The sequence below is a fragment of the Colletotrichum costaricense genome (genome assembly GCF_030867565.1).
Source record: "Colletotrichum costaricense strain IMI 309622 chromosome Unknown Scaffold_13.1, whole genome shotgun sequence".
NCBI lineage: Eukaryota > Fungi > Ascomycota > Sordariomycetes > Glomerellales > Glomerellaceae > Colletotrichum > Colletotrichum costaricense.
The window spans coordinates 615,568-638,175 of NW_026848242.1; the positions used below are offsets into that span (position 1 = coordinate 615,568).

Genomic DNA, 22,608 nt, shown 5'->3' on the forward strand with positions numbered 1-22,608 from the left:
ATCTTGGGGTGGAAGGAAGGTTGAGCGCGGATGTCGTCTGGGAGGTGTAGCTTTAGAGTGAGCCGTAGCTTGAGGCTTCAAATCTGCCTATGTATGTGTATGTGGCTGCTGCTTGTAGCTGTAGCTGGCAAGACTACTGTGCTCGAAGTTGAATATGGACAACGAAGGCGTACCTTTTACAAAACCTTCCTTCGTGGCAGAAGCTATTATGGTTACTCGATTCACAGACAACAAGGCTGCTGAGAGAGTTTTTAGTCGGGACCGCTGCGGGTTTCTCTCCCGAGACGGGGAGTTGAAACTTTGACGTGGCGTTCTGCGGGCGATGAACTCTGCGGTTTAGGTTTTTTTTTTTTTTGTTGAATGTGCGATTTGGAGTGTAAACATGTTACGGGACAAGGTGATGGGGTAAGAAAGGGGCATTTGGTGGTTGTTGTGGCATGTAAGGCTTTCTCGATGAGTGTGGTTACCGTACCTTTCCTTCTCTATGGCCTCGTGAGGGAGATATCCGGAGGCCTGGGTGGAGGAGGGTGGGCGTGCAACCAGGCTCTAGTGGAGTGAGGTCCCGGGTCGGTGATGGATGTGTCTTGTACGTAGGCTAGTATTTCATGGCAGGTTGATAGCTTCCCTCGTAAGAGCTTTTGTGAGTGAGGGACGTTGTGTAGTCTCGGAGAGGGACATGAGATTGCTTGACGGATGAAGGGGGTCCTTATTCGTGTTTACGCTGTGATGGTAAGAGTTTGCGTTATACTTAATGAGTTGTTGTAGAAAGAATGGCTGTTCATCACTTTCTGCAAGCTTATCCTCGACGAGAAGAAATACATAGCGAGGCTTGGAATTTTGAGTTTCTGACGAGGTACATACGTATCAAGAGATCCACTCTCACGATTTTGCTGGTTGCCATTGTATTATTTGGATATGATGTTGTTGTTGATACCGCGCTGACTGGATCTTGGACATCATTCCGGCAATGCGGTGGTCGTCGCAAGAGTTCACGGGACCATGAAGTATCTGAGTGGCGTAAAGGTGTCACGGTTGCAGGACTCAAGGACATTGGGATGTTAGTGAAGGTAAGCTGTCACGTGGATCATGTCCCCTGGTTACGAAGAGCTTCTTGACCCGTGAGTGAGGTTGAAGGCATTGAGAAGAGCTCTGTTCGACGCATATGGTTGTACTATCATCAGGGCATCGCCTCTTTCTTACATGGAGTCTTGATGCGTGATATGAATGGAAGCCGTCATGAGCAGGTCTGTTTAGTCTACGAGGTAAAGGGGAGTTAGATGCGGGCTTCTGCAGCGACTGTGAGGTGAACTCACGTTCAGACGCTTCTCAGTATGTCTCTTCGCCTTGTCAAAGATTTGATATGCTGATATCAATATCATCCGAATTGTAAACGGTCTTCAACCATATTGGAATTAAGCCTCGACTTGGTGGCCATTCAGCAACCCAACTTCGATTTGCCTCTATTCAAAATGACACCTTACATCACGAGGAATCCGGCAGTCTTTCTACTTTCATTGAAGTTATTGGCGCGTCAATCGAGCGTGTTCCACAGCCGTGAAGTGTTGATTGGCGCATCACACTTGGCAGTTTTCCATACCCTTACGTTTGAATCTCAGCTAGCTCCCGTTGGTTTTGCTTTCCTTCCTTTCCAAGGGTTCTAACCTGTGATAGCAAACATGTGTTTGTTTCGAGGGGCGTATAATAGTCCATCCTTGGAGTGAGCATCTGAATCACGCACTTTGGCATTGTAACAATCATCATTTTATAATTGTAGACCAAACGCGAGACCCATTTATCTGAACTCTTAAGATCGATTTAGTTTCCGCCTGGGTAGCGGATTCCGGGGCAAGTGATGACCAGGCTCTATCGGAGAAACCTATCAGTCACGTGGAAAAATTGATAATCACAGACAAGACAGGTCGCGAGAGCTCATTAGGATCTTCCCCGCGACAGCGTGATACTTGACTGGCTCTGTACTCACATTCGACAGTGTCATCCGTGATCAACGGGAATGGGAGGGAGGCTACTTCTGATTATCCCCACACCCAAGCGCGTAAATTCTTCTTTCATAGACTCTGGTACAGAAATCTAAGGTGAAGACCAGATTAGCCGTGTCTCTCCTCCCCTATGATGAATGCATATGGAATATACTTCAGGTAGTGATGATGAGACTTGGGCAGCGTAATAAAGAGCCTTCTCTAGCCACTGACTTGTAAGTAGACCATAAGTATATCGACAAGGTTGACAGTATCCCAGATACACTTTCCGGTGCGATATGGAGTTCCATCAAGGCACAGGAGAAGATCACGCCTTTGACGAGGATATAATCAGAAAATCTACATTCATGTAATAAATGATTGAGGGTCTTCGAATCTTCCCTCGGGTTGAGAAAGGAGCGATCCTTTAACAGACGGCAGTTATCACTACTACACCATCCCAACCATCTCGTTGTACGACTGCTTAGCACTCGGATTGGAATGGACCGGGAGCGCGCCGGTAGAAGCCCTCAGTTGCGATCTCTTGGCATCCTCCTCTGCCTGCCTCTCCGCTGCGCTTAGATTCGCAAAGCCACGACCCCAAGCGGCTATTCTGTACCTCTCCGTCGCTTGAGAATTATCGAATATACTCCGGGCAGTGACACTTAAAGCTGGACAGAGCAGAGAGCCTGAACGCCCACCTCCTGGCTTGTGGAAGCGAGAGTACCAAGATAGACGACCCACGCCCCAATGTCATCGCGGGGGGCTGCTCTCCATCACTCTATCATGCCCCCGACATCACCGTGATAAGCCAATCACACTGCTATAGTCTAGAATCTGACTTGGCAGAACTGTATTTATACCATTTTCGCGTTCAAACGGCTCGAGTTCCATCCATATTGGCCAAAACTCCCAGAATATGAACTGTAAAGGGGGATATTGCGAAGATAGGCACTACAATACTCGGGTCAGCCTACCCTTGGAGCAAAGCCTAGTGATACCCCTCTCGTGATGGAAGTGTTTCTCATGGAGTCCCTACCTTCCAGGTGATTGGGACAGCTCAAAATCCGGCAACCCGGAAAAGAAAGACTGGGGGCCTTCAGGTGTACGGATTTCATCACTTTACTTCCATGAGGACATCTCAAAAAAAAAAAAAAAGTATATCATCACACGCTCGAGTGTAAACTCTTCTGCGTTCCATGAATTTCTTCCATGTCTGCCTTGCCTATGTTTAGTTCCCTAGTCGCTAATTGCCTCGCAGACTACTCCAGTCGATGATACCATGCTCTTGAGATACCTTTACATCACTTCAGCCTCATGGACAGACAAAACCCAGAAGCTTCAGAGAAGAATTCTTGGCGTTCCGCAAGGTAAAAGAGTCGGAGAAGTCTCTCGTAGGTAGATTTCACACCCGTTGAAGGCGGCACCCCGATTCCCCGAGACAACTTCACATTTCCCCTTTCGCGTCCAAGATAGGTAGAACATCAATCCGGCGAGGATAATGGGGATATCTTGTTGATGTTAAGCCTGCTCCTCCCTCACCTCAAACCAATTTCCTTCACACGTGAGCTCTACCCGAGCCTGAACTCCAACCACGTCTCGCATCGTTTGGCACAAGCAGTACAGTCTCCAGCGCATCTCCAGCAGCCAAAGGGCCTATTCCAATAACGCGAGGCGCTTATCACTCCATCAAGGCTCAGAACTACCGTCAGGTAAGTACCATCCTATCTACATAGGAATACCAAAATCATACCATTCTCTCAACGAAGCACCGGCGAAGTTTCCAACATGAGATCTTGTCTGCTACGCACCAGGGTGAACGATAGAGATATCGGTCGAAAGAACGCCCGTCACGCTTTTCATTACACATTCCGTCATGATTCTCACATATCAAAAAGATAGGACTCATGAGTGGTGTATACACACCCTGACTTGGATAGAGATAATGCGGATTTTATACCGTCTCGACTTTGTAGTCTACTGAATTCTCGTAAGTCGCCATTTGTCAAAGTTCCATAATCTAAGTCCCCGTAATCCAATGACATAGGAAAGAAAGCCCATCGTCGCCCTGACACACCCGTTGCCCAAAAACGTTCCCATAAGAAAAAGGAAAAGCAACACCGAGAGAGGAGCAGATGAATGATCCGCCCGACTATACTCCCATTGTGAAATCGTGCTCGATACCAGGCGTGACGCTGGCCATGAACTACAGCAAGTTAGCATCATCATTACCCTCGCAAACTTCGCCCACATCAGAACATACCTTGAGGAAAACAACCAGATACTGATCCACCCGGATCGCAACCTCCTGCTCGTCAACCTCGCTCTGCTCAACCTCCTCCCACTCGCCGTCCTTATCGGCAGCGGCCTGAGCATCCTTGACATCCAGCTTGCCCAGCTCGTCAACGAGTCCCTCCATGCCCTGGTCCCCACCGACGGCCTTGCCGGCGCGCAGCTTCTCGCGCCGGATGCGCAGGGCCCCGTCGGCGCGGTCGAGCATCGTCTTCATCACGGACGCGTGCTTGCACGGGTGCACGCTCGCCATCTTGATGTTGTTGGCGAAGAAGGGGAAGTCCTCGAGCGTCACCGTCTTGTCCTTGTAGTCGCCCACAATGTCGTCCATCATGGCGTGCGGCGGTAGCGGCTGGCCGTTGGGCGAGTAGCCCGAGAGGTATAGGCGGGGTGTGCGGTAATACGTTGAGTACATGATATAGAGGGTGTATGTCCGCCGGCCGCTGTGAAGCGCGAGAGGTTAGCAATGTCTTCTCAAGAAGAAGCCTCTACACGATCAGTACCTGTTCTTTCCATTGTCTCCTGCATCGCGGATGATGGCCTCGTCGTCATCTTCATCCTCCATATCCGGAATCTCATCGTCATCCTCCACAACCTCCCGGTCTCCCACATTTCCTGAGTCGTCCACCGTCCGCACCTCCTTCACCTTGAGCGGCTGCGAGCTCGCCAGCCCGCCCGTGCGAAGCCAGCCATCTTCATCGTCGTCGCCGGTCCCGGAGCTCTTGCCGCCCTCCACAACGGCCTCCTCGTGGCCCGCATCGCCGGCAAAGTCGTCGTCGAGTCGGCGGTTGCAGGGGACGTTGCGCGTGACGAGGAACTGCTTCCCAGGAGGCAGGTAGCTGACGCGGCGGCTGTCGGCGTCGGCGTCGCCCCAGGACCAGGTCGGGAACTTGTAGACGAGGTAGTCGCCCGCGGCGACGAACTCTTCGGGGGTGATTTGGCCCGTCTGGCGGAAGGTGGACTTGTGCGATACCGGCGTGTACCGGTCGCGGAGTGTGTTGACGGTCGAATAAAGAAGATTCATCGTTGACGTCGGTCTGTGTCGTATAGGTAAGCTTCGGTATATCGAGTCGGTGACGCCGTGTGTTGAATGGTATCGATGGTCTCTAAGTGTATAGTTGCTTTGTGGTGATGCGATCGTCTTCAGTGGTGTCCTTCTTGCTGATGAGAAGGATGTTGTTGGTGAGGGTAAGAAAGACAGCCTAGTCCTCCGCCGACTCTGAGAATGATGTAGTTTGTCGTAGTTCCGCCTGATGTCGATGAGTGGGAGTCAAGCTCGTGGCAGCTGTTCAGGGCGATCACATGGATGGCGGGGTTGTCTCACGATTGGACAGGGAAGATGGTGGCGGGGTTGCCGCCTGCCTGCGCTAGTGCTGGGGGATCTGCTTATCTTATCGGCCGTTGGAAGCTACCTACGGAGTACTGTAGGTACTAATCCGCTTAGGTACGACAGACAACAGCTTCCTCAACACAGTTGAGCCATTGAAACCGGTGGAAGGGCACGGATCGCGCTGGTTCGAGCTGTTTTGCTGCAGCATAGGCTGACTCTGATGTAGCCTGAAACTCACGCCTGGGTGGCTGTTGAGTCGCCCTTTGACTACATTGGAAGTGTGTTCCTCGGCTTTTGATCTAGAAACTAGCTAGACAAAGCTGTCGGAAACCGGAGAACAAGGGAACATCTAACATGTAGCTTGGCATTCTCATCTCGAGGGTGGCCCTCGCCATCTCGGTTATGCAATTTGGACCAGAGTCAGTGTCATGGAAGCTTCACTTTGACTGGACAGCATGCCCAGAGACGAATGGTATTCAGCCGCGACAGGATTTGTGGTATCTTTGAGTCCTAGCATCCTATCCCTCCTCCTCACTACTAACTTCCTCCCCTGCTTCTATGGCCTCCTGCCGCCGCTTTGCTGCGCGCTCCCTCTTTCGATCCAGCAACTTCTTTAACCTCGAAGCACCATTGAAGACGCCGTTCGTCCCTGACCCGCACGCGGCGCATGTGGGGTCCTTCCTGTACCTCTTCAACGCGCAAGGCTCGCAAAAGTAGTGACCACACCTCGTGATGATCGGCGCCTTGTAAGGCTCCCTGCATATGATACAGGCGAACGGGATATTCTCCAACATGGCCTCCTCGTCGTCATCATCGTCGTCGGCCTTGGTGCGGTCCGCGCTGGCAACGACGGTTCCCGCAATGTTCTTCTTCCCCTTTGTGACGTTCTCCCACTCCTTGTCGAGCTGCCATCCTTGCTTATAGTCTTCTCTGGCGTGGAGGTACTTGCAGTTATCGCCGAAGCCACAGAAACCGGTTTGTTTGTACTAAAGATTGTTAGTATCTATGATTTGAGGAGGTAACGTGATGAGCAACTTACGTCTTTGCAAACGTCTGGTGCGAAATCGGTGACTGTGATTGTCCTGATGTTGGTGGGCGCCTTGATGGGGCCAACTGTCTTGTTTGGGGCGTCTGGGTTCTTCGTGATGAACGAAGTCTGGTTCGCCAGCCCCTTGTATGTTCCGTCGGGAGCCTGCGATGTCTTTGCGACAGCTCGCGAGCTGCCTAGTAGGTTTTTTGATGAAAGAGCGTCCTTGCCATCCTCGTCGTACCAGTTGCTTTGTTTCGTGGCATCGTTGGAGTCTGATATGGGCACGCTGCGATCGGCGGTAAATACTGTGGCGGAAAGGTCTTGTTTCGACTTGGCGATGTCCTTGGACGAGGCCGTGATGGCGCCTGCCTTTGTCTTTCGCCTCTTGACCCGCTGGCCTGCTTCGTCTTCGGAGGATGAGTAGTCGGAGTCGGAGTCGCTGTTCACGGGCGGCGGTGTTGCGGGTCTTTTGCGGATGTTGGCTTTGCCCTTTGCGCCGCGCCGCTTGAAAATGGCGACTGGCGCATCTGTTGCTGGGGCGCTGTCGGCCATGTTTGATGGGTCTGGGCCTCGATCGCGAGTGTACGTCGGTGTTTGAAGATGGACGGAATATTCTGATTTCGTTGATACAGATTTTCTAGTGACTCTTTGATGATCGGCAGCTAAGGCTAGGCAACGTCGGTAGTTGAGAGAGAAGTTTGGGGTTACCCTTGGTCAACTTTAGCTTTGATGGCGATCATCAACACTCGGGTTCAAGAATACCTTCTAGAATGATCAGGTCAAGCCACAGGGCTGACAAATTTCGTGGCTTGAGCGAAAGACCCATATGGAGGGGCGAAACCAATCAGATGCCTGGACTGATACGGCTTAGCGTTCTAGGGCGGCGCCGAGTCCAGCTGCCAGTCAGGAAAATCGGGAGGCTGGAAGACCAGGGACCGATTGGTCAGAAATAGGAGGGACTAGTACACAGAAGGTTGCAGGGATGAGCTTCCCAGCTGGGTTAGAGCTGGCTCATGGTGGATGCGAGCTAAGATTGGCCAAAGTTATGCGACCAAAACGAGTTTACCCCAAGGAAACATCTGGGCGCGTCTTCACGGGCATTGTTTTGAAGCGATGCGATATGGCGGTATGGATTGGCGGGGAAGAGCCCATAGATGGGCGACGATGGATGGCCGATGCCTTGTCGATGCCATGCCATGCCATGCCATGCCATGCCATGCCCTGCGATCTGACATGACTGATTGCTTGCATGAGCACATGTATCCGTACTAGCTGGGAAGCGGTATTCTTTGGTGGGGTCGGGATGGATGCTGTTCTTGTGAACTCTCTCGCGGTCTCACTCACTGTGCTGTCTGCCGTGCGCGTGAGAGAATGCTGCCATGTTGTTGGAATGGGCTGTCTGGATTGGCTACAGATGCGGCTGTAGCAGCGGCAGCCACACGGATCGTCTGTCTGCGAGAGGCAACGGCATTGGACGATCGAATGGAGACGTCTCCTGGGTGGTGCATGAGGCCATGGTAAAACAACAAAACAACTGCATGTTGAAGCCACGAGTTGATTTTGGATTGCAAAGCTGACCTTCTGCATGCAGTAGGTAGCTGCCTGTTCCAGGTAGCTGACTGAATAAACTCACCTCCTGCATTTGTTTCCTAGGTAGAGTGGCAGAGCCCCCCATGCTATGCATTGCCCGCAATCTTGAGCTGATGTCCCCATTTTCTCGTCCCTGCAAATGCCGCCCCAGTGGCTTTGCTACGTCTCGATGAATGGATCCCAATGGTCTTCGCTAAGGCATGTTGAAATTGAGGGCTTTCAGATGAATGCTTAGAGCTGAGCTGGGCGAAGATGATGACGATGATGGGCAGATGGCTAGCTGTTCGCCTGGGTACCTAAGGTAGGATCCTAGGTACTTGACCCAACCAAGGTCAATTTACATACATAAGACGGGTAGATAGTAGCACGGCAGATCATGGATAACGACGGGAATATGGAGAGAGGTGCGGCTTAAGTCACTGCTAGTGTGATGATGTGTTGTTGAGCTGCTGTCAATTGATGGCCTTGCACGCCACAGCTAGGGATCATAGCACATTATCGATAAGCACCCGTTATTCGTACAACAACAAGGCCATTATCCACCCAGTCCGCGAACGGATGCAAATGACACGAATGGGGCAGTCGCAAGGCAAACTGTCAGGTACCCGAAGTTGTGCAGTTGCACAGTCATAGGTGCAGGCATTCTGCAGCTCCACGGTGGAACCCAAAAGACAGCGAGACCTGGCAAGCACCCTGCGTTCTGGACAGGCATGAGGGGTGGAATTGACAGGCACAGGCACAGGCACAGGCTCAGGCTCAGGAAGAGGAATAAAATGGATAGTCGTTGAGATGGGTCTCGCCTGTTGCTATTCCCAGTCAGGAGACGGGGGGAGCACAACTCTCGTCTAAACCACACTCCATCTGGGTCCTGGACTCCTGGCCACCTGGTCTAAAATCACTTGTATCCATCCATATACTCCTTACACAGTGGTTGTGCACGCATGCCGTAACGCGTGAAGGGGGAGAAGCGCATCGCTGGTGGTGAATAACAATGCCCTTGTTGGGAATATTCTCATGCTCTACGCAGTACTGTGTACTGTATTATGGAAGTGTGGATTGTGTAAGGAAGGTATGAAGGAACAATTTGAGGATACTTGAAAGTGAGAGAGGATCCCCTCGTGCCTTCCTCTTTCCACTCTCCTCCTTCTCTCTTTCGCGACTTTGCCCTTTCCCAAATTAATTACTAACCCCTTCCACGTTCTCTCCCTCCATCCCTCCTTCTCCTCCCTTTCCCCTCCTCGTCGTCCGTCGTGTGTCTGTCTCTTTCCCTTTGCCGACGCCGACACCCGCCGACCGTCGCCTCCGTCCTTCCTTCTTGTGCTTCCATCCAGTCGCGTCACTCTACTCAGACGGGCATCGACCTCGTTGTTCCTCCGCGACCTCGAGTCTCCCCTTCAATTTGGAGCATCGCGCCAGGAGAAAAAGACACAAGACTAGCAACAAATAGCGTCACAGGAAAGAAGAACCTTGTTGCCGAATAAAGACGAGGACGTAATTGTCTATCGTCTTGATCATCGCGACTTGGACCTCTCTCTTTCTCCTGCTATCCGTGCTGGTTCGGGGGCATCCCATCTTTCTTTCCACCTTTTTTTTTTTCTCGTTCTAATTTACACTGCCTTTTTTCTATTCAAGCTTTTGTTACTAGTTACTCCCACCTTCCCTACAATCGCTCTAAAAACGAACAGGTATCTTACCTGCAGCTACCCGACCTTATTCCTTCGCTATCTTTCTACGGGCCAATACCCGTTCCGTTCTTTCTTACCTAGTTTTTGGTCCGACTCTTCGCGCCTTCCTCCGTCTGCCGCCGCCGCCGCCACCTCCGCGCTCCGCTATACGTCAATCTTCCCGACCGATCGGTTTGCGACTCTGCTCAAGCCAATACCACCTGGTGCTACTTTACCTTATCTTACCATATAGGTAGATCTAGCTACCTTAGGAGAGTCAGAGGGACACCCCCAACGGTCCTATCTCGTCACCTCACTGTTCACCGCCGCGCGTGGTCGCCTCGTATTACCGGCCCGTAATCATCTGCAGAATAGTCTCAACTGAGACCTCAGCGCTCTTCGAAAACGCCAGCTCATTTACTTTTTCTCCCCTGGCATCTTTCGCCTCTATCCGCCGACACTCACGGGAAACGGCAGCCGTTTCCGTAATAATTCCATTGTCTTATTCTTTGCCGCCGTTTTTTTGTTTCTCACTGTCCCTTTCCCCGGACATAGGCCGCTCTTGCACTGCACACAGTCACGCAACACACACCAACAAACCCTGGTCGTTCGTTGCCGTCTCCAAAGCACCGACCGCTCTTAGGTTCTTAAACCTTCCGCCATCTGGTTCTTCCTTCTGCCCATCGGATCCTGCGGCTTTCTAAAAAGGTACGTAAAAGTGTCTGTGTGTCGAGAAGGGGAAGAGAACCAAAAAAAAGGGACGAAAAAGACAAGAGAAAAAAAAAAATATAGACCCCCCAAAAACACAACGCCGACCTGAAGTTCTGGCGCAAGAAAACAAGAGCAACCACAAGGAAAGGAAAAGGTGCGGGCGCGCCTAGCTCATCCCACCACCCCGTCCCATCCTCTTAGCTGCATCCTCCGTGCAGATACTCAAGGCCAAACAACAAAGCAGACAGGCACTGCCTTGCTTCTACTGGTCGCGTAGCGCATTTTTTTCTGCAGGCCCTGACCATCGCTCCATAGGACCACCACACACAACCCGCCAGCGCCTGCGCCTGCGTAAGGAACCACTGGGGACCGCATTCCAGTCAACAACACAACAATCCATCGCACCGCAATCGCTGTCCTCTGTCCTTCTCAGGTCAGCTGTGGGAGGGGGAACACAAACAACAAAGCCCCCCGTCAACGTCAACAAAAAACATCACGCACCCCCAGTAAACACCACTCTCTTCCACCTACTTCCCTTTGCGACCAGCCCCGACTTGCGCCTTCAATTCCTCGGCTTTCAACTCTTTTCTACCTTCCCTCGTTTATTCCTCTCCTCCTCTCGGGTTTTCTCTCCCACGTGGGTGACGACATCTTCCCCTTCTGCACACGGCAGCCGGCTCTGCACGCCCCGCGCTTGTGTTGCAGCTCATTACCTCAGGTCGCCCTATCCCCCGTTCGGTACCGGCTATTTCCCTAAGCTTGCTTGACTCGGCCGATAATTGCGACAGCACAACTCTCTGTCTACAACCGCACCACCAGCTTTCAAGGCCTACGAGACGACAACAACATCGCTGCTCCGCGGATACGTGCACTGGATGTCGCCACAACGTATCTGACGGCGGCATCCCCCATTGTTTCCACCCAACATGGCTACCTCACTCGCCGTCGATAAACCCCATCTGCCGCCTGTTGAAGCGGATATGAATGATCCTTTCGTATCCCCGCCTGGCCCAGCCCACAATCGCTACTCTACCTACGACAGCCAATCCTTCAGCTCATCGCCAGGCCAGGCGAAGCGCGCACTACAAGCACATATTGCAGATACTGAACGACGACTTGACGAAGCCGGAAAGCTAGGAACTGCACTGGTCCACCAGCGCAAGGAACTTGCAGAACGATTGAAGGAAGTGGAAGAGCAGGAGACAGAAGGCGAACTCGCTCCCGAGTTGCGCGCCAAGCTCGCCGATATCGAAAAGGAGTACAATGATGTTGCTCGAGAGACTGCCAGGGCTTTCTTGCCCAAGCAGAGAGTTCCCAGCAATGAAGCCGCTGGAGGCTCACCCTACGTCCCTGATGGAAGAATAGGAAGAGTAAGTCTGCGCCGAATACATGTGGCGCATGTCTGTTCCGGCTAACCATGCAATAGCGCTCCGTCAGTCCATCCAAATTTGAGAAGCTCGAGATTCAGGCCACCGGATCGCCTAGTAAGCTCAGTGTCCCGAACCGCAAAGTTAGAAACCAGCCCGCCAATCGCATCCACGATATCGAATTTGCCGCCGAAATCAGCACATCCTTGATTGCCCAGGTTCGCAACCTTCAATCACTCCTATCCGAAAAGGATGAGGAGCTTCGCGACATCAAAGTCGACAAGTCCAAACTTGAAATCGAGAACGAGAACTTTCAACAACGCGTTAAGACTCTGGACGAAAGCGAGAATCGGTACAAGGACGAGAACTGGAACCTCGAGACTCAGATCCATGATTTGATCGCTTCGCAAAAGGACGCCGCGGATCGAGAGAAGAAGCTCACGCAAAGCCTCAATGTTCTCCAGGTGGAGAAGAACTCGGCGCAGAAGGAGCTTGATGATGCTAAAGTCTCACTTGCCAAGCTCGCCGAGGAGCATGAGCGAGCTGTGAAGCACCTGGACCTCGACTTGACCACCGCCAAGCGAAATGCGGCCACGGCGGAAACCGAGAGAAACGCCTTGCGAAGAAAGGTTGACGACTTGATGAGCCAGAACACGGAGCTCGCCAAGGCTATTTCAGTCCAGCGCGGCCGCATGTCCGATCGCGACTTTGTTCGTGGCGTTAGCGACGAGGACTTTGAGACTGCGACGGACGGTTTCACCCCCGAGCACTCACCGCCGCCATCGCCCATCAAGGGTACTCCTCGCCATGCTATGCTCGAGTCCGAGACTCTCAAGAGCTCTCTGTTGCATGCCCAGCGAACCATCCAGAGCCAAAAGACTGTCATTCACCGTGAAAAGACCGAGAAGCTCGAGCTTAAGCGACTCCTCCAGGACACGCGCGATGAGTTGGAGAAGCTTCGTACTGACGCCGCCCCGGCCCCTGCTCGTCGCACCCGCAAGGTTGAGTCGCGAGAGTTCAAGAAGCCGTCCCGCGGCTTGCTCGGCGGTCACCGTAGCAGCAGGAATGAGGTCTACCAGGACGACAACGAATGGGAAGAGGCCACTGAAATTGGTAGTCCGAGAACTTCGCCCACCCTTCGCTCCAACTCCGCCGTCCGCAGACCCGGCAGCCGACCCGGTAGCAGCTACAGACCCCAATTCACGGACGTCAGTGACGCTTTCGAGACTGCCAACGAGACTAGCGACGCTGCCTTTGAGACTGCCAATGAGCGTGGCACGGAGACGGAGGACTTCCAGACCGGCGTGGAGGACTTCTCTGGAGGCGACGACACCGAGACTGAGACAGAAAGCCCGTCTAAGGGTCGTGAGCTGCGTCCCCAGACTCTTGTAATGGGAGGAGGCCGAAACTCATACGACAGCACTGCGTCAACCTCAGCCGATGAGGATGAAGAGTACATCGAGTACAGGACGCCAACGTCGCAGTACAACAACCAGCGCATGCGCGTCAGACTTGGACGAGGATTGATGAACCGCCGTTCTAGGCAGGTCAGCGAGGAGCCAAACTTCCAGAGCAGCCCCGCCAGTGCTGCTACAGGCAGCGCCACTGGAACACCACAGCCTACAGAGGGCCAAAGCTTGTTCGCAGAGCTCGGCGAGCTTGAGAACAGTGATGCTGAGAGCATTGAAGAGACACCAAGCCGTGCTAGATCCGCAACCGCCGATTCGACATCCACTCCGGCAGTGCCCACTCTGTCGCACGATTCAGTCAATACCGGCAGCATGACGGACCCTGTTAAGAGAGCGGCCGCAGCTTCGAGGCCCTTGATGGTCGACTCTGGTATGATGACAGAGCCTATGATTGAGTCGCCTCCGTTGTCCCCTGTTAGTGTTGTTCACGACGAGAAGGCCGAGTCCTTGGGATCTATGATGGCCGCCAGCCAGGTCGCCCGTCACTTGTCCCAAGATGATGCCACGGATGGAGTGCGCTCCAGACCGTTGTCTACGCTTTCGTACAGTGACTCTGGTGCTCAGTATGATCGGGATATGGAGGCTAAGCTGGCACAATTCCCAATGCCGCCATCTAGCCCGCAGCACTTTGTGCTGCCGCCGCCTCCCGAGCTCAGTTTGTCATCCATTGACACTCAGGATATCGAGCCAGTTGTTGAGCCCGTGACGCCACCTCCTGCTCCAGCTCCTCTGACCATGACATCTCTCGTGTCAGAAATCGTCGAGCCCGTTGCAGAGCCCGAAATTCCGGCTCCTGTCTTGGCCTTCACTTCGCTTGTCTCAGAGATTGTCGAGCCGAAGGCTGAACCCCTGATCCTGCCTCCGACCCTGAGTATCTCGACATATCTTTCAGAAGCGGTCGAGCCAGTGGCCGAACCTGAGGTGCCGCCCCCGGTCTTGAGTCTGTCGGCTCTTCATGCCCACAACCTTGAGCCCGTGGCCGAGCCCGAGACTCCCCCGCCGACGCTCTCACTGTCGGCCTTGCATGCTCATAACCTTGAGCCTGTTGCAGAGCCTGAGACGCCAGCTCCTGCTCTTAGCCTGTCGGCGCTGCACGCCTACGACCTGGAGCCGGTAGCTGAGCCTGAGGTTCCTCCTCCAGCTCTCAGCCTCTCTGCTTTGCACGCACACAACCTCGAACCCGTCGCGGAGCCGGAGGTCGTGATCCCGGTGCCAGACCTTACCTTGTCGGCTCTCTTGTCCGAGCACATTGAGCCCAAGGAGGAGCCTGAGACGTCCAGATCCCTCGCGGCGATCCCTGCTCCCATCCCCGTGCCAATCTCAGCACCGGCGCCAACCCTCACTCTATCGTCGATTGCGTCCGAGAACGTGGAGCCGCGAGAAGAGCCCGAAGTCCCCGTCGTTGTGCCCACGCTCAGTCTTTCAGCAATCGCCACTGAGCATGTCGAGCCCAAGGCAGAGCCTGAAGTCGTCTTACCGGCGCCTACCCTCAGCCTCTCAGCGCTGTACTCTCACAACCTGGAACCTCAAGCAGAACCCGAGGTGTTGCCTCCCGCTCTCAGCCTGTCGTCCATCGTGGCCGAGGATGTCGAGCCTAAGGCCGAGCCCGAGATCATTCCGGAAGTACCAGCGCTCTCGTTCTCGTCTATTGCAGCTGAGAACATTGAGCCAAAGGCGGAGCCTGAGGTGATTGTGCACGCTCCAGTACTCAGCCTCACATCGATTTCTTCCGAGAACATCGAGCCCAAGGCCGAGCCTGCGCCAGCTCTTACCATGTCTTCGATCTCATTCGCAAACATCGAACCTATCGCAGAGCCCGCGGTGTTGCCACCATTGCCCCCAGCCCTCACCCTCTCTTCCATCTCATCGGAGAACATTGAGCCCAAGGCAGAGCCCGAGGTTCCAGCTCCTCCGCCCGCACTCCTCGCGTACTCGGCGATCTCATCTGAGCACGTCGAGCCTCGCGCTGCTCCTCAGCCTGTTCTGGACTTCTCATCGGTGTTATCTCAGCACGTAGAGCCCGCCATTGCGCCAGAAACCGCGGCGCCCAAGCACAATTTCGGTTTCTCCACGATCGAGTCAATTGAGACGCAACCCATTTCGCCCAGAAGCCCGAAGCGGGATGCTTTTATTCTTCCCCGCGACATGGATTCGCCATTCGATGAGAAGGATGCGCCAAGGACGCCCTCCAAGAATGCTCTGATGAGCTCCGTCTTTGGCCGGGGAAAGAACAAGGCCTCCGACAGCCTTATTATTGCAGAGGACGACACTCGGCAATCGCCTAGCGACGAACGTCTGTCCGAGACTCCCGAGTCCCAACGGCCGTTCAAGGAGATTTCGACTAACGCCACCGGCCGCCCTGCACCCAAGGTCATCGTTCCCATGTCTGATTCAGGCGCCCAGACTTCCCTAACCGCTGATGCGATCGATGAGATGCTCCTCGCAAAGACCAAGGCCACGTCCGACAAGTCATTGTCGAGCTTCGGCACCCCGAGCACTCCTGGCACCGTTCGCATTCGCCGTCCTTCTCACGACAGCCTCAGCAGTTTCTCCACTGAGAACAAGATGGATACAGCATTCAGAAGGCCAGGAAGTGCCAACAGCAACCTCGCCCCTACTCAACCGCTACCTCCTCTCCCGCCCAACCACAAGGAAGCTATTGAGGCTGCGAGAACTGGATCGTCGCATAGTGCGGTTATGGGCCCTCCCTTGTGGCCTGCCTCTGCCATGAGAAACCAGCGACCACAGACTCCCAACGGCGCCGCCAGACCGCAGTCACCGCTGTCGATCTCGACATCAATGAAGGCAACTCCTGTTGCTCGCGGCACGCGCGCTGGTTCAGCGTACGGCACCGCTGAGGTTCACTCGCCGACTAAGTTGTCTACTATGAGCAGACACTCTTCGGTGTCGTCGTTTGTTTCTGAGATTGACCACCGTTTCAACCCTCAGGCTGAGCTGGCTGCCGCAACAGGCTTCGGTCCTAACACCGATCCCCGCATGATCCAGGCCATCACACAGACCATGATTGGCGAGTACCTCTGGAAGTACACCCGCAAGGCCGGCAGGGGAGAAATGTCCGACAACAGACACAGACGCTACTTTTGGGTTCACCCGTATACTCGGACTCTGTACTGGAGTGATCGCGACCCGGCCACTGCTGGTCGTTCTGAGCTCCGTGGCAAGAGCGTTCCCATCGAGGCCGTTCGTGTGGTCACCGACGACAACCCAATGCCACCCGGCCTACACCGCAAGAGTTTGATCGTCATTTCTCCCGGCAGAACGATCAAGTTTACCTGCACGACTGGCCAGCGCCACGAGACGTGGTTCAACGCCTTGTCGTATCTACTGCTTCGCACAACCGACGAGGGCCAGTCCGATGTCGAGGAGATGGCCGGCGCCATCACTCAGGCCGACGTAGACGAGTTCAACCCGCAATTTGGCCGTCGCACCAACTCCACGGCCCGTCCCAGGCCGCCTCCGTCTCTGTCATCATACAATTCACGGACAACTCGTAACCAGTCTCCGGCAGTCGACATGTCAATGAACGTGCCTACGCTTACCCCGAACAAGCACTCGATTGCTCAGGCTCAGAGACCCACCATGGCTGGTAGGATTAGTGGCTACTTTGGCACCTTCTCGAGTCTGAGGAGCCGCTCCGCTGCGGCCCCGACCCCAAGCATCTACGAGGCTAGCGAGGTGCACGACAGCGCCGAAGACCTCCGAGAGATTATTGAGAGACAAGATCGGGACGCCGACAGGCTCGAGAACGTGCGCGCCTGCTGTGATGGTGAGTTGCCCTTACATTTGTGTTGAAATGGATTTACGTTGCTAACAATGACTAGGCAAGCACGATGTTGGTACTCTTCACCACCACCCTAAGAGGGGTCGGCCTTCTGGCGCCCATTCTCACTCTCACTCTCACTCCCAATCTGGACCATCAACGTCTGCCACACCCATGAGCACCGTAAGGGCGCGATCATGAAGTCGCTGCCAACGTTGCCCTTGAACATCTGTCTACATGCGGCTGTTGAGCAGTCTATCGTAATATAAACCAATGAAGCATCCTTCAAATCCACTCGCTACGCCAAGAAACTGGCCCTCCCCGTGGGAACACCTTCCCCACTCATGATCAATTCGCTCCCACGCAACGGATCACGACGTCTATGACAACCATCTCCTTGTCGTCTTTGCCTAGGATGCCCCGCCGTCCCGCAAGAGCCCAGGCCCCATTCTCCTTCCGGTTTCGACCTAATATAGCTTACGACTGCATCCAGGACCCTGGCGTCCTACGACCAAATTTCATTAAACGCGTCCTGCCCTCACATGGCCTGTCTCGATTATCAAAACACCAATGCTCGACTACTGCCAGCCAACATCCGAATACCCCCGGATAATTGCTATCTATGCTTTGTCCTGTCCGACTCTGTTTTTCCGCTGTTTTTTGCCGGGAGCGACCTTGTCATGGTTTTAATTGTTTCATGGCACCGGCGAACTTGGGAAGGAAATTAAGAATGGGGTCCCCCCCCTTTCAGGGAAGAGAGAACAGAAACATTGGCGTATTGTACTACCAGCTGTAATGGAGTCCAGTCTTGCTTCGTGTTCCTCTTGTCTCTCTTGTTGGATTGGCCACGGCAGGCAAACAAACACCACCCGAAATGGGAAACCACAAAAAAACAACAACCAACCACCCAACTTTTTCTATGTACACCTTTTTCTTTGGGAACGTCAAAGTCTGTTTTTTTCTATTCATGTTCAGTAGCTCCTTTTTTTTTCAGGGGTCAACCAGGCAAAAATGCCTAGCCCGGGGAGACCCGGGAGGAGTTTTTGGGGACACTATTGTAGATGTAGTTACTTGAATTGCCCTATTTTGCCCTGACTTGAGATTGCCCGTTGCCCTGACCTGATGTTGCTCATTTCCAACCCGCATTAATAGCGACTGTGTGAGGATTGATGGGCGGCCCATGTTGCGGGTAGGTGAGACTTTTGACGGGACTGTCCGAGTCCGTTTGGCGCGTTCTCGGGAACGAAGAAAGTACCCAGAGTCAAACGCGAGGGTAAGAACACGGCAATATTTGCGCGTTCTGGGTGTGGATCGTTTTGCACGGGACGTTCAATCTCCGTCCCTGCCTTCCGCTGCGGCTAATTAAATGGGACGGATACGGATCAGGCGCGTTATATTGGTTTCGTTGTTCGTGTTCAGACACGACTGGGATCACCCTCTCAGCACAGGTCATTGACTCCAGTTGGGGAGGGTTTTAATGAGCTTACTTGGCATTAGACCATCACCGCCATCGCGAGTGATTCTGTTACAAAGCGAGAAAAAGCATGGAGTTTCGTACACGCTGGAGTAGAGCAAAGACGTGTGTGTATGTGTATGTATATATGTACCCAATGTATACCGATCAGAATCTGGTATCCTGTACTCTTAGGAAGAATAAATAGTTCAAACTCCATGATCCGCTTCTCCCGATTCCCTAAACCCCCGATCCCATCCCATAATCAATGAATGCCATATGCTCACGCCTGATGTCATGGTGCCCAACTCCAACAAAAAACATCCGGAACAAACGCATACACTCCGCCAAGAGTCATTACTTCACCTCGACGCTCGGCCTCCCGTCCACGCCGACGACACCCTCATCCTGCTCATCCATCCACGCGGAATAATCGTCGTCGTCCTCGTCGACACCAGAGACATTCACCGGTTTAGCCACAATAGGATCGTCAAGCTTCGTATCCCGACGCTGCGGTAACGGCGGTGGCGTCCTGCTCTTGCTCTCCTCCTCCTCTTCATTTCCGTGCCCCTTCTTCTCGTCGACCACAATGCGATCTCGACCCCTCGTCCTTTCTTCCCGAGCCCCGGTATCCCTTTCGCTGTCAGAGACGTCCTCGGCCCAGGGCTGAACGTACGCCGGCGGAGGCATACTCTCCTCCATGGGCGTCGAGGGTTCCGAGTCGAGCGGCGCTTCCACAACCAACAAACTCTCGCCACCGCCGTCCGCGTTCTTTCTCGTGTCCAGATGACGCCGCGAGGGCAGGGGCGGGGGCGGCACGGGTCTGCGCTCCGATTTTGCCTCCGACGTTGACGCCGAGTGAGGCCGTTCAGGGAGATTCGGCGGCGCGATGGGCTTGCGCTTCGGCACAGGGATTGTCGTCACCTTGGAGCCTCTGACAGGCGGAGGCAACGGGGTACCTGGTGGAGGCAGAGGCTGACCCCTGCCCATCGGCTGGTTGAGGTCGAGCGGGGGATTCTGCTCCGTCGAGGCGCCGTTCTTGGCGTCCTTGTGTTTCTGTATCGCGTTCCACCCCCACTGTCTGGCCGTGACCGCAGCGTTGGCAACGGCAGCGAGCGTCGTGCGCTTTCCCTCGCCGTTTGTTGATGTAGTCGAGTTCGTACTGCTAGTGTTCTCTCTCCGAAAGAGGCCCTTGGAGATGGAGCCCGTAGCGCTTCTGACTGAGGCTCTTGAAGATGTGGTGGGTGAGTTTGGGTCAGTCGATTCGTTATTGCGCATCGATTCCGAAGACGAAGCTGTGCCACGGCGTTCCTTGGCCATCGGCGTGCGATCCGTCTCGTTCTCGTTATCTGTGGCTTCGCGCGAGGATGCGGAGGACTGGCTCGGCGCCTTTGCGACGGGTGGTGGTCTGGCGGGTGTCTCGGAGGGCGTCGTCACCGGCGTTGACCTTGCAGACAGCGCTGCCATCATGCTGGATGCATGATCTGGTGGTGACGAAGAAGGCTTGAACACGTCTGCGTGCGCAGCATCGGTGCCGACCACGGGGTTTGCTGGACTAGATATCGATGGCGACCTGAACGGCTTAGGTATCGGCGTCGCGGTAGTAGGTGAGCCCATGGCATCAACGCTAGTAGAAGAGCTATTCAAAGGGCTGTTTGGCCCCTTGTTCTGTATCTTCCTGCCGAACAGGCCCGTCGGCGGTGTGTTCTCAACGATCGGCATACTGTGGCTCTTTTCGATCGGTCTCATGTCGCTTTGCACATCGCCCGTCTCTTCGAGGTGATCGACCCCCTCCACGTCGCCCTCTCCAGCCACGTTGGTCTCCGCGCTCAGTGAGTTGACAACCGCATCGTCGTCATCCCAGATTCCGCCCCGCCATTTCTTGTGCTCCGTGTTGAAGAAGGGCATGTCGTCCCAGAAGGGCTGTACCAAAGTCTCGGCGATAACCTCCTTGATCCGGTTCTCAATCTGTCGTAAAATAATGGTGTACGTAATCTGCCTCGCGCTCACAATTGGCTCGATTGTCATTTCAATCTTTGGCATGCTGTGGAATGACAACCATATTCTGTTACTCGGCGGGGGCTTGATTTTGAATAGCATGTGGCCCTCGAGCTTCTTGATGACCACTGCGAGAACGAGATCGACCTCGCGGACTTTGAAGCGTGCGCCCAAGTCGATGCGGGCTGTAGCGGCAACCTCCATTCGGAAATTGCCCGTGTACCGCACATCGGCCTCCATTACGCATTCTCCCTCGACGTTTAAATCTTTGTGACGCGGGTTTGTGATTATAGGTGCAGACTCGCCGGTGTCGATGCGGCGAATTGCAATGTTGGTGAGGAACGAAGGGCGCTTGACACGGGCAATCTTTTTGGTGAGCTTCTCACGGATCAAGTGCTCGAGGTCCGTCGTCCTGTAGATGCCCAGAAACACACGACCAATCATGGCATTCAACCACCTCGTGGATAGGTGCTCCTCGGATGAGTGCAGCTTCTGTACCAACGCAATGATGTTCTTGACCTCGAATTGTTTCGGCCTGGGTGCTTTCCTCTCAGCGCCAAAGTTTTGCTCCTGGTTACGGAGCATGGCAAAGTAAAAGTCCTCCTTGGCGGAACAATTCTCTGAGAAGAGATAGAATGGCTTGGATAGCTGGCTGTCCGGTCCGACCTCGGGGCCATCTGACCTCCTCGACAAACACAGCGCATTCCTCTTGATGTAAAGCTCGCCTTCTGGTGTGACATCTCCTCCCGAGTATATGCTAATGTCGTGGTGCAACAGAGAGACTACGTGCCGGACCTCGATTTGTTCGTCGTCGTCGAAAAGCATCAGATGCCCGTGTCTGTGGCAAGTTAGTCTCTAGAGATGACGAGCAGTTGCAAACAGATCGCGAGGGGGGTTGCAAACCTCAGTACGACATAGAAGACATTACCAGCATTCTTGGGACGCTGGCTCAGCCCATTTCTGTTATCCAAGGGTCCTGGCGTCGGTTTCCGCTCGAATATGCTCTTGTACATGGTCTGATAGACGCTCTGGCTCGGCGCGGCGACGGTGGTCGGGCCGGTCGGGGTGGACCTCTCGATGGGCTTCGCGTTGATGCCCATGGGAGTGTACTCTCTACACACGGCAAAGTACCCCGCCGCGACGTCGTTATCCTGCGCCGAGCGCTTCGTAGCTGCCGCAGTGGCATCGTCCTTTGCCGCGGCCTTCACGGCCTCGAGAGCGGTGAGGTTGTCGCCGGGCTGGACGATGGAGCCCGGAGCAGCGGTAGCGGTGTCGACAACTGGATCGCGATTCGTGTCGGCATCCTGTCGGTATGGGAGAGTGAAGTAGGCGTGAGCGAAGACGGTGAGAATCACCAAAGGCAGGAAGGTCAGGCCTCCTAGGAGGTAAGTGATGAGGAAGCCGGTCCAGCCCCCCATCGCGCAATTCCCGGAGCTTTTGCCGGTTTGTTTCCCTCTCGCACTTTGTCTGAACTCCTCACTATTCGCGCGGCACTTGTAGCAGTGCTGCTAACGGAAGGACAGCAGACAGAGAGGAGAGATAGGCGGGACCATCGGCGCTTAGGTCGTTTACGAGAACGAAGAGTGTTCGGGCGGGGGAGGGTGGTATTGGATCGGCAGCGTGAGGCGGCGGTTGGTGGTGGTGCTTGTGGAGAGAGATGGAAGCTCTTTGTTTCAGGATGGGCAAGTCAACGGAAGCTTGGAGGCGCAACTATTCGGTAACTTTTTTTGTGTGTGGTGGACAACAGAAAGTGGACAAGATAGCTCTCGTGGATCTGGGTCTTGGCCACAGGGCGTTTCTGGATCGATAAAATGGATCAGGTAAGACAATGGAGAGAGATGCAGGTCACTGGGAACCTTTGGGATGGACGTCCAATAGGCCGCTCTGACGCCGTCATGTGATGGTAATGGTAGCTTTGCGGCGTCCCTTGTGAAAGCTGGCAGCAGC

General features: G+C 54.2%; 6 protein-coding genes across 6 annotated transcripts; 2 read left to right on the forward strand and 4 right to left on the reverse strand.

Annotated features, from left to right (window-relative positions):
* Positions 1–770: 770 nt before the first annotated feature.
* On the forward strand, positions 771–1,115 carry CCOS01_11641 (uncharacterized protein; the record flags this gene model as incomplete). The annotated part of the gene is made up of 1 exon (XM_060459794.1): positions 771–1,115. The coding sequence occupies one exon, from the start codon at positions 771–773 to the stop codon at positions 1,113–1,115; it is 345 nt and encodes a 114-aa protein (XP_060309625.1).
* Positions 1,116–4,128: 3,013 nt separating this feature from the next.
* CCOS01_11642 (autophagy-like protein 3) lies at positions 4,129–5,806 on the reverse strand (the record flags this gene model as incomplete). The annotated part of the gene is made up of 4 exons (XM_060459795.1): positions 4,129–4,182; positions 4,240–4,711; positions 4,772–5,429; positions 5,692–5,806. The coding sequence occupies 4 exons, from the start codon at positions 5,804–5,806 to the stop codon at positions 4,129–4,131; spliced, it is 1,299 nt and encodes a 432-aa protein (XP_060309626.1).
* A 310-nt stretch (positions 5,807–6,116) lies between these two features.
* Positions 6,117–7,180, reverse strand: CCOS01_11643 (uncharacterized protein; the record flags this gene model as incomplete). The annotated part of the gene is made up of 2 exons (XM_060459796.1): positions 6,117–6,584; positions 6,638–7,180. 2 exons carry the CDS (start codon positions 7,178–7,180, stop codon positions 6,117–6,119), a joined length of 1,011 nt encoding a protein of 336 aa, XP_060309627.1.
* Positions 7,181–7,690: 510 nt separating this feature from the next.
* On the reverse strand, positions 7,691–8,215 carry CCOS01_11644 (uncharacterized protein; the record flags this gene model as incomplete). Its single annotated transcript, XM_060459797.1, has 2 exons — positions 7,691–7,807; positions 7,973–8,215. 2 exons carry the CDS (start codon positions 8,213–8,215, stop codon positions 7,691–7,693), a joined length of 360 nt encoding a protein of 119 aa, XP_060309628.1.
* A 3,304-nt stretch (positions 8,216–11,519) lies between these two features.
* On the forward strand, positions 11,520–17,411 carry CCOS01_11645 (PH domain-containing protein; the record flags this gene model as incomplete). Its single annotated transcript, XM_060459798.1, has 3 exons — positions 11,520–11,963; positions 12,020–17,216; positions 17,272–17,411. The coding sequence occupies 3 exons, from the start codon at positions 11,520–11,522 to the stop codon at positions 17,409–17,411; spliced, it is 5,781 nt and encodes a 1,926-aa protein (XP_060309629.1).
* A 1,609-nt stretch (positions 17,412–19,020) lies between these two features.
* CCOS01_11646 (uncharacterized protein) lies at positions 19,021–22,079 on the reverse strand (the record flags this gene model as incomplete). Its single annotated transcript, XM_060459799.1, has 2 exons — positions 19,021–21,499; positions 21,565–22,079. 2 exons carry the CDS (start codon positions 22,077–22,079, stop codon positions 19,021–19,023), a joined length of 2,994 nt encoding a protein of 997 aa, XP_060309630.1.
* Positions 22,080–22,608: the final 529 nt, after the last annotated feature.